The following is an 11409-nucleotide window of genomic DNA, read 5'->3' as shown; positions in this document are numbered from 1 at the left end:
AGAGCCCACCACTGCCCACTGAGGAGCTGAGCCTGAGGGTGCTGGCAGCACAGGGCAGGTACTCCTTCTCTACCACATCCCTGGAGAGAGGAGAGGAAGGGGAAGAGGGAGAGTGACATGGAGCTGCTTCTGAGTCACAGCATCTCCTGGTGCAAGGCACTTTTACACTTCTGTGGCTCGAGGCTGAATTCCACTCACAGCCATTGCCTGGCAAAGGACGTGATGCATTCACAGTCCAGAGTAACCCCAGAAAAGGAGCCCTTGACAGATGAAGAGGCACTTTCAACAAGGAAACACCCCATAAGTGGTCTCCAAATGAACACTGGCCAAAATCTGGCCTATACTGCTGGCACATAAATTACTGGACTTGTTAGATTTTGATAATTATTTTTTTTCCTAAGCTAATATATTCTTCTGCCACTTACTGTACTCTAGTGAAAAAGCCGCATTGAATCTTCTATCACTGAGCTCTGGAAACTTCTCCAGTTTGCACCACACTCAGAAACACAGGGGTTTGAGGGCAATAGTGCAAGCGAATCTTGCTAGCACAAGTCAGCGTGTGAAAGTCTCTCTTAAATCTCTCAACAATTTTTTTCCCCACACACAGTTTCCTTCCTGGAGTGGTTTTCATTTAGCGCAGAAGAGCTCAGCATAGCAAAAAACATCAGCAAGAGACTCAAGAGCCTTTGGGTTTATAATGCTCTGCAAAGAGCAGAGGCACCTTTTGTTATTCCAGATGTTTGACAGCGGCTCCGGCGCTGCCGCCGCTCTGAGCGGGGATACAATGGAGTCCTGCAGGAAAGTGGCTGAGATGCACACAAGCAACATGTCATGGGTTTTTATTTGCATAACACTGCCAGAGCACTTCAGTGCCCTGGAAAACTTTCTGCTACCATCTGGGGGACTGAAAAACTGAGTTGAAAAAATGCCTACCTCTATAGAGCAGAATAATTAAATAATGGTTTGATACCTCCTGACAGATGAATAATAGCAATGATATTTACAGTTCTAGCACTGAAAGGAGTCTGTAATCCCAGTTTATCTATTCACAAATGAATCAATTCACCTCCTGTCCTCCAGTCAGCTGGAGCCAAGCAAATACAGAAGATTTACGCTCACTGCTTCTCCTGGCTGGGGCAACTTCTTCCAGTTCTGGTTTTAAACATGTTTCTCTTAATATGAAGTGTACTCAGATTCCTATAAGTTGGTTAGAGCCTTGTGCTAATAATGCCAGGGTTGTGGGTTTGATCCCTGTATGGGCCATTCACGTCAGAGTTGGACTCAACAATCCTTGCAAGTCCCATCCAAATCACAATATTACTTGATTCTGTGAAATGTCATATATCCTATTAGGAAGCCCAGGCTAACCTGAGAAGAGCACACTTGAACAGTTTGGCAGGGGAAGCTTGCAAGAAAAGTGCCTATTATTCCAGGAGAAGTTTGGCTGTTCTGGAAAGACAGGCAGAGGGCTTGTACCAGGACTGTCATCCCACTCAGCACAGGCAGAAGCTTTGGGAATTAGACACAATGAGTGGTCCTGTGCCTGAGCTGATGTTTTCAGCTGGGGTCACAAGGGACTCCTGCCCTCACAGGGTTGGGCAGAGACCTGTCAAACGTGCAGTGGGCACTGCCTGGGGTGTGCCTTTCACTGGCTGCTCCAGGAAAATAAATTCCCACCTAGTTTGCTGGGTAACAGCTCATCCCTGTCCAGCTGGCAAAGGAAGGAATTTATTTCTATAGTAAGCAATATACTAAAAGATTCTGGATGTCACGTGGACTTTTCTGGAACAGTTTCAGTGATAAAGCAATGCACCAGATGAAAGGAAAAAGCTCATCATCTTATTTGAATTTTCCCTCCCTCTTCATTGACTTACAAAGCAGAGCAATTTAGATCAGAAACCCCCCTATCTGCAGAACATTTCTGAGTGACTAAAGTCAATACTGAAACTGGTGTAGGCATGAGGCTGGAAACGTTGTGAAATTTATTTCTCTAAACCTTTCTCTGGTGTTTTTGAAATATGTCAGTCAGAAAATATTTATTCCCCTGGGAAAACTTTTGTTTTTTAAAGAAGCAGAAGTCTTTTGTATTTTTCACATGCACCCAATTAACCATTGCCTGCAGGCTGCGATTTGGCTAGCATGAGGTGTCTGACCACATGGATCATATTTACACTAGTGAATCCAAAAGTTTGTTGTTTACAAGTTCTCTATGCCTAAATTATAAATAGGAACAACATCGAGAATGACTTGGTTCAAAGACCTGCAGCAGAATGCATGCTTACAGTTCTGCAATGCCTATGCAATCTAAAGTTACACGTCTTTAAATGTTATTATCACTCTTAAAAGTAAAATGTGCACAGAATACACCATCTTAGTGCTTTATAATTAGCACCAACACACCTGATAGTGTGGGAAATGAGTCCACAGTGCAGCATGCAAAGCACCTTGCATGGAGCACAGATCTCTTTACCCCAGCACGGTTTTGGAACCAGCTGGCTGCAAGTGGGCGTTGTATTCTGTGGTGGGTCCCTTCCCTTATTGATGAGTTATTTTATGTATTATGCAGTGCTGTAATGAAGATGCAGTCTTTTGTCTTCCCACACTGTGTCCTCGGTGGTGCTGGGAAATCTTGGGGCAATATTATCAAATAAAACAGGCACTGCTTTTTGAAGATGAATTTAGATGACTCAGTTTCCCAGAAGTTACACTTTAGAAAGTTACACTGAAAAACTGAGAGATGCAGGACTAGTTGGCAAAATGTTAATGAAAAAATGAACTGAATATAACATTAGAAAAAATATATAAAACCCTGTGTCTGAAATCCAGTGCACCACAATCTTCGCACACATCCTTCACTGACAGAAACCTTGCAAACACTTAGGGCATCTAATTAGGAGAGACAATGTATGGTACATTCTGCCAGTTTATCTGCTGTTTGATGAATCAATGCTTTATTCTTTTATTTCTCCGAACTGTTTTTCAAGAAACTTCCTCCCAGAAACATAGAAATGTCACTTCTGAAAAAGGATAAGAGCAGAATGACTGAAGGAATGGAAAAAGATCTCAAATTCCCAAGCACTTAGTAAAACCCAGATTATGGGAAAAGGGGCTGGAGAAATACATGACAAATAATCCACAGTGGTGGAAAAGGCAGCAGATCTTCTAACCAGAGGAACAGGAGCGAGGAGCAATCTTTCTGACTACCAAAACATCCTCTCTGCAGAGGTAAGGCTGAAGAGGTAAGGTGAAGCTGAAGGCACAGGGGCTGAACTCTGCACCCTCCATGACCTATGTCTGTATCGCATAGTTTATAAGACACTTAGAACAAGAAAATGGCTTTCTTACAAGGAATAAATAAAGAAATAAATCACTATTAGTTTTCTTCAAACCTCTCTCCTTCTATTTCAAGCTTTCCTCCAACTTCTCCCCTCTTAGTCAGATAAGGCAGCTGACCTCTAACTATGATTAACTCTGCAATGAGCCCTCTGCATAAGGCTTTTCAGCAGCTGGTGTTTACATTTAGAAATAGAATTTTCATACATTGTAAGTCAACAATAACTATCCAAGTCCTCAGGGCACAGACATCAAAAGGAAAGCAAAAGTTCACAATACGTTATAGTCACTATGTCCCAGGCAGCATTTACCAGCAGCACAGATCAGAGTCTTAATTCTTCTCCAAGAGGTACCAAGTCTTTAAGCCATGGAAGCCCAAGATGCCCTCAGAGCTGGTCACGCCAAGCCACAAAGCTGAACCACTGTCCCCTTATGCAACATGGGAACATGCAGGTGCTGGAGCAACCAGCAGGGACTCAATGTCTGACGCGAGCAAATCAGGAAAGTAAAAGATGAAGAATTCCTTTGCCTGTCCCCAGAGATTTGGGGAACAAGAAAGGAGAGGAAATAGTCTCATTCCTTCTCTCAGGGAAGTGTAACCACTCACTGGGAGAAGCACTGAGTGTACAGGCTCCATTAAGCCCTGCAGAAAGTTACCTTCATTACAGGCACCACTGGCTTTCCTACAAAATTACAGCAGGGAAGAACTTGCCCATTTTAGCTTACTAATGTTCTCACATTATGTCCTGCTCCAATAACCATGCTGCCCTGCCACCAGTCATTGCATCTGGTAAATCTAAGAAGATGTAAGCCCTGAAAAACATGAAAACTCAAACAACCTGTGGGTAAAATCTGTGAAAATTTTTCCACAGTCTCCTGGGGCATGAAGGGGTGACACTGTGCCCCCAGTGAAACCTGGCTGTAGTCGACAAAGTAAGCTAGTGACATACTACCTTGTACCAGGTAACTTATGCCAGTAAAAGGTCTGACCTCACAAAGTGGACACCCATGAAAGAAAAACAATTAAACTGGAAGCTGTTTGTCATACTAATGGTCTTTAAATGACACCATTAAAGCACTGTAAGCAAGAGATTGGTAATGAGCAAATCAGTGTTATCATTTGCTCTCATTTTGCAGGCTGGCTCAGGACCAGCATTTCTCTTTTTGTTTGTAAAGGAGAACAGATTAAAGGGATGTATAAGGAAATCAAAGTAATTAGACACATAAACAAGCTGACAGGTAAACAATTGTGATTCAGTGAGGCAACTGTCAACCCCTAAAGGAAGGATATTTGTAATATTATTGTGGTTTTAGTCCCATTTTATCTCATTTTGGATTACTCCTAACATAATCATTAGCATCCTTACCAAGCACAAGAATGAGCCAGGTCTGTGTTCACCTCTTTCAAGGCTTGCTTTAGCCCACCCTGGGGATGTGCACTGAGAGCAGCTCCCACCACAGCACTAAGAACATGGACATGTGTGAGGTGGCCAGCCCTCCCCATGGGTAAGAGTATGAGTGCATCCACTGCAGAAACACAACCAGCCAGAGAGTTTAGACTATGGCTTTTCTCCCAACTTTTGCAAACTTTGGGATGTCACACTCCTGGGAAGACACCTGCCCCAGCACTGATCTTGACACGCAACCCAGGTAAACACAGGCTGGCTATAGGATCAGATTCAGCCTATTTAACCTTTGGCATTTAACAGAGCCCTTGGTTTAGTTTTCACTCATGCCCCATGCAGTCAGTACAGAGACATCAGTGCATTTTAGCTTCTCTCATGAAGAAGAGGGACAGTACAGTAATTCCCATCACTGATTCATAACTCTGCTCATTTGAGGGGACCCAGCCATTTGAAAGTCAGCACAACCTAAAAATTATTTCCAACTCCCCAAAACACAGACCACTATAATTTTTTTGAACTAATTCAGCTTAATGCACCATTCAAAATCCCACACCATTACTGTGTGCCAAGACTAGTTATTTTCCCAAATGTAACAGTACCCTGACTCCACGTCTGCTGAAGATACGATGCAGTCTCACATTTTCTGCTGTAGTCTACCATGATTAATTTTAGTTTATGGAAGTGGGTGGTAGAACGAAGGGAGAAGCAGCCATGGAATCCAGAATCTATTCAACTATGGGAGGATCAGCAGAACTCAAACATCATAATGTCTCAGTGGGGAATATAGGAAAAAACGAAACATTAGAAATAGCACGTGCCCAGTAGTGCACACAGCATATTCCAAGCTGTAGGGCAGCAGATAGGGTTTGCTGCCCTGTGAATGTGGCAGAGGGAGCCTCTGTTTAACCCTGTGGTTTTGGTTGAGCATTTTATGAGTGTATGAGCAGTTCTGGGCATACAAATGCACCCCTTAAAGCTGCGATCCATCTGCATAAGCGCATGGGCAACGTTAATACATGGATGCATAGATATAATAAATACGTTTTTTTCCTAATGATTTTTCCATATGAAAAAGCAGACCCTAATGCAGCATGCAGGCAGCAGAATGGATGGAGTATGCAGGCAATGGCTGTGCCTGAAAAGATATATGGATATGTGTATTTGTGTTAATTCCTATTCACGTTAATTCATGCCCACAAAAGCTTAAGGGCTATAGAAGCCTGGAAGAGCAGATATGAAAAAACATTTTATACCTTATATCCATTATGTACTTTTGCTGTAAACTTGCATGCTGAGATCATGGCAGTAATGGGAAAACTTATGATGATATAAAAGGCTTCATTCTAATCTATTATCAGTGTGTAGCTAATATAATATTAAAGAGAAATACCTCTGGAAATAAATTTCATAATTTAAAAAATTGATAAAAATGGGTATTTGGGGAATTTGTTTCATAGAATCAGGTTTTTTTTAAACAAATGCTGAAATTTTCTTTAATCCACATTTCAGTTTTTGACAAACTCAGATGTAAAGGATGGGACAACTGGAAATCTTTGAAACTTCTAACACCTTATGTATGAGAGAAGAAGGGTTGCTGAAGACTGAATGTTTACCAGACCATTCTTTTTTTCTCCAGAAAATGAAGTTTTGTATCTGTGACCCAATTCATGTCTTTGAATGTGACAACTACAAACTCTAATTACAAACTCTTCAGCATGGACTGGATTTTAAACCTGTAAAGCATCTAAAGCACACTTTTGGTGTGCTAAGTAAATGAATAAAAAAATACCCCCAAATAGGCAAAATGCAAATTATTGCTTACTGTATATGCATAAATTTCTCAGCAATTCAATAGGCTTTCCAAGTGCTCAAAAATACTTTCTTAAAAATACCTGTTGTTCATTGCTAGGAGTAGTTAACATAAATAAAGTGTCCACTTTAAGGCAGTTTCTTGTATTTAGCCTATGAGCAAAAAATTCTCATCCTGAGACTCGTGTTTCCACAAGGCACCTCCCTGAAGCAAACTCAAAATCCTGCAAAAACGTCACTCCCTTTGACTAGAGGAGACAGATGGGGAAAAAACCCCCCAAACAAATTTAAGGGCTTTTGGAAGAAAGGCAGAGTCATCAGAGACATTAAACCAATTGCTACACCCAGACCACAGTAAAAGTATCCAAATTTGGAGGTCTAAAACGGCTGGGCACATCTGAGCAGCCAAAGATGTACTCTTCAGACTTTCATGAGTTTAGGACTGGTGAATCTTGGCCAGATTTCCTCATGAAGTCTCCTGCTGTGGCACAACTACAGCTGAAAATGTTCAAGCTGAAGAAGGCAGAATTAAATCCTCAGTACTTCTAAATATAGCTAAGAATTTAAAATATTTCTTGATTTTTGATGACTTTTGCATTTTCCAGCTTAATAGAATGAAAATAGCAAAATAAAAAATCTGAACTTTTATATTACAAGTACACCTTTTAGTGAGACGTATTTGTGTATTGAAGGTTGTCAGGAGACAATCTCTCTCTGAAGAGCTGCTGTCCATCACCAGTGAACACTGCAGTGAAACCTGGATGGCAGCAAGTGATGCAAACCTTGACTCACCATGTTTGCAAAAGGAAAATAGGGCTGTGGCGTGTGTTTGTGCAGGAAAAAAAAAGAGACACCACACAAGCACTGCTCTGTTCCCAGCCCAGGAGCTGCAGAGAGGTCATAAGCATGTGACTGAGGGCAGTGCTTCATCCAGCTACCACAAACCAGAAACGGGTTTTCACTGAGAAACCAGGACTTTATTTTGGGCCTGTGTCAAGCTAATGCAATGTCAAATTCACAGAAGAGCAAACTTCACCACAAACTACTTCTACAGTCAATATAGTATCCAATGACCAAGGTGCCACACACTCCTCTTTTGGAAAGCCGACCCACAATGGCTGGAGCTGGCCCAGCACACTGGAAATACCAGCTCCGAGTCCTATCCTGTAAGATTTTGCTAACTTGACTCTAGCTTCTGTTTATTTAAAGTTTTATTCTGCCACCTCATATGTAAAACAACACATATACAGATCCACATAAATCAGTGGGGCTACCTGCCTGCTGAAGCACACCCAAATAACTATTGATTTCCTATGGTGAGTTAAGGCACCATGAAAAATGAGCAGAAAGGGAAATAAAATCTGGAAACATGTACAATTCATACCACAGCAAATGCTGATCTAAAGGCTGTCTACTGGAAGCTAAGGTTTTTCATTATAATGTGTTTTATAATGGCATAATATCCAATACAACTGCACTAGGTGATTGGTAACAAGTACTTTAAAATGTCACAGACATTAACAGAGATTAATTTACCTCCATCTTGTGAGTTCATGATATTCAGAGCAAACAGCATTGCATTGGAGAATGTGGTAGCCTCTTCTTTGCTTGCAAAATTCAAGCCATAGACCTGCCGTGCGTCGCGCCATTGATGAAAGGTAGGGGTTGCTTGATTGTACTTCAGTCCTTTCACAATTGAGTAATTAATCACTACCTGTGATTTGAAACAGAGGGGTAAGGATTAAAAACAGTTCTGTTTTCAGTGGGAAAAAACCACCCAACCCTTGTGTAAAGGTTACCTAAATGGGTAGAGGCAGTTCCTATGGCAGCTCCTACATGGCTGCATGGTAAGGCAGCGCTTGTTTCGATGACAGAAGACCCGCATCTGGCGTGAGATTTACAGCAGTTCAACGCCCCCGCGGACTCGCAAGCCAGTTTTGCAAAATCTATTACCTGCTTGTGTTTTCTACAGCACCTCCACAGGATGCAGCTGTGCAGATGCTGCAGACAGCTGTCAGGAGCCAGCAGCCAGTGCCAGCAGCTGTTTCCATCTTTTGGAGGATGATCATGCACAATTGTTAGAAAAACAGCTCTTGGCACTAACCCTACCCTATAGCACATAAATGTTTGACTCATTGCACCAGTTTTGCCTTCCTCCTCCCATGTGCCTGATCACCAGCAGCTTCTTGTGCTTAGACTTTTTCTTTAGAATCAGTCAGGCAATGACAAAACCAGACAACCATTCCTCTCCCACCTTCTCTCTTGCTGTACGTGTGGGTTCTCCAGGGAAGGGGTGACTGCAGCAGAAGGCTGTTTCTTTTGAAATTTAATCTGCTAAGTAGAATGCCCTGTTTATCCCTGAGCAGAGCACAGGGACACCCAGCTACACAACACAGCTGGGATCCAGACAGAAACCTCCAATCTTAAAGTGTAGATGAGGGTGGAGAGGCAGGAGTGTCCACTGCACCACTGTACCACTTTGTACACAGAATTTATGTTAGAGGTGGTTCCCACATACCAGAAAACCTTCCAATACGTTTTTTGCAGTCTGACCAGCACTTTGGAAAGTTTTCTGTTAACACTATGATTGCAATTAAAAAGCTTCAGTGTATTTAATTCGTTCAACAATATTTTTGTTAGATGACTGACAATTCTTAATTATACAGGCAGACTTTTAAAACTAATTTCAAAGATTAATGACTCCTAGCTCTGAGTTTTAAATTTTCAGTGGGTTGCCAGTTTAAATTGGCAGAGAAACATTAGATGAGCACCTAATAAGGAACAAATTGTTTTACACACATTAGTATTTTTGAAGGATAACACTGTCTCATTGATACAGATGTCTTGTAACTTTACTATATTAATATACAAAAAATTATGGAAACCATAGCAAGAAGCAAAGAAGCCACTACACCACTAGATAATTACAGATATACTCTTATTTCTAGGATGCATTTACTTACTGAGCCAGCATTAGAGAGTGATGTAGAAGATAGTCTTTGAGTACCTGGTCTAGCTTTAGGCAAAAATATGATGGTCCAACAGTTGTACTCAAATCAGTATCATTATTAAGGCTCCATGAAAATGCACTGAGAAGCAATCAGGCCTACACTGCTTTTTTGGATACGTTTCATTGAGATTCCTGACCAGTGAGCCAAAGGAAGATGCAGCCCTACATTGGGTACACAGGCTCCCAAGAGTTAGTCCCCTAGAAATGGGAACTGTATCACCAACATGCTGCGTGGGAAAACACCCACACCAACCAGAATGAAGTGGAAACTGGTCACAGCAAAGGCATTGAACTTCCTCTTGTATTTGACAGCTTGCATAGCCTTTTTTCTTTGAAAAACTGTGACATCACCCCCATTCTTCCACTGAGCATTGGGAGAGCCTGTACCAATGTTGCTCACACTCAGAGAGTCTCTCGAGCATCAAGTAGACTCATGCCTGGATTACTAAACCAACAGTTTTAACATCGACCAGTTTTTAAGTCTTCCAACCCTTTTCGAGTAGATTAACCAAGGAAGGCACAGCCAACGTATTTGAGGAAATGTTTAGAAAGATTGTGAGCTTCTACCAGGCTTTCAAAGTGAGTCTTTCTCACCTACTAACAGAAATCTCCGTTTCAAAGGACACCACTGTCAAAGCCCAAAGAGCACCAGAGGGTGCAGTGAAGCTGTTCAACAACTAGGCCAAAAACTGTGTAATGGAAGTCAGGTAAACTGCTCAAAACCTGCTTCCCCAGAACACTGACCCAAGGAACTCCAAGGATCTGCTTTGTTCTGAAGGTTAGATCCCCTTAATTGAATAAAGACAGAATTTGAATGTTGACCTTCAGTAATCATCAGGATGCCCACACATGTAACACCTTGTCTTCAAACTCAAATCAGAGAGTTTAAAACTAGGAAATGGAACTTAAAATAGCCAGAGTTTGATTTTTACCTCCTTTGCCTCGTGTTTATAGAAAATGGAAAAGAGGAGGGGATCTCCTGCTGTTGTTAAGAATAAGTGCACAAAGGTGTCTTGTACAGATGGTGTGGAGACTCTGCAAGGCACATGATGATAATGAAGTGCTTCAGAGCAGTAATTAAAATAAAGAAGGTCTCCCTGTTTGAAGCACAGGGGTTTTTTACAGGTGCTTCTAAGGGATCTTTACTCTATAGCTTCGTCTGTCAGTAAGAGAGCACATCTGCCAGGCTGAGCAGACCAAGAGTTCATCTTTTAATCTTCAGTTTGCAGTCTACAACAGGTGAATTGGAGAAGCTCACTGGAAATCTTGCAGAAATAAATAATGGATTTGTTTATGACAAACAGTTCTTCCTATAACTCTTCACCTAGAACTTGACTTAAAAGCTGAAACAACGACATTTTATATGCCACTGTTTTTCTTTTCAACCCCCTTTTAGTATTTTATCTTCCTGAAACAATGTAGTCCTGTTACTGATATAAATGTCTGTGTTGTTTTGAAGCCTGTTAAATTCTGTATTTCAATGATCTCATATGGCAAGGAGTTTCACAGACCAGTCATGCATAGCATTATATTGATACTTTTCAATGTTCCTACCCTATAATGTTAAAAAAGAGATTTGCTTCACTTCTACCCTGTACTTCCCTTCACCCTTTCACCTCAGTTTCAGGTGTAGGCTCCCTGGGACAGGCAGGGAATTTTAGAATCTATACAAAAGCTCAAAACAGATGCCCTTCCTTTCAGCTGTGGAGCTGTGAGTTGTCAGCAGTGATAGTGGTGGTGCTGAAGGGACTGAGTGGGCTTCAGGGCAACACCTGAGGTGTAAGCATAGCCAGGATCATGGGAAGAGTTCCCACACAAGTCTCACCACCAATACGTACTTGCTTATTGAAC

General features: G+C 41.7%; 1 protein-coding gene across 9 annotated transcripts in view; it reads right to left on the bottom strand.

Annotated features, from left to right (window-relative positions):
* EVL (Enah/Vasp-like) overlaps positions 1-11409 on the bottom strand; it is a 121631-nt gene that overhangs the window by 54289 nt on the left and 55933 nt on the right. For all 9 annotated transcript variants that reach the window (XM_017729074.1, XM_017729076.1, XM_017729077.1 and 6 more), the window contains exon 3: positions 8085-8262. In XM_017729074.1, the coding sequence (XP_017584563.1) occupies positions 8085-8262 (178 nt within the window). The remainder of the gene's footprint in view (positions 1-8084; positions 8263-11409) is intronic.

The sequence above is a fragment of the Corvus brachyrhynchos genome, unplaced genomic scaffold, assembly GCF_000691975.1.
Source record: "Corvus brachyrhynchos isolate BGI_N302 unplaced genomic scaffold, ASM69197v1 scaffold1, whole genome shotgun sequence".
Taxonomy (NCBI): Eukaryota; Metazoa; Chordata; class Aves; order Passeriformes; family Corvidae; genus Corvus; species Corvus brachyrhynchos.
The sequence above is the reverse complement of the archived record's forward strand: the minus strand, read 5'-3'. Positions and strand labels throughout refer to the sequence as shown.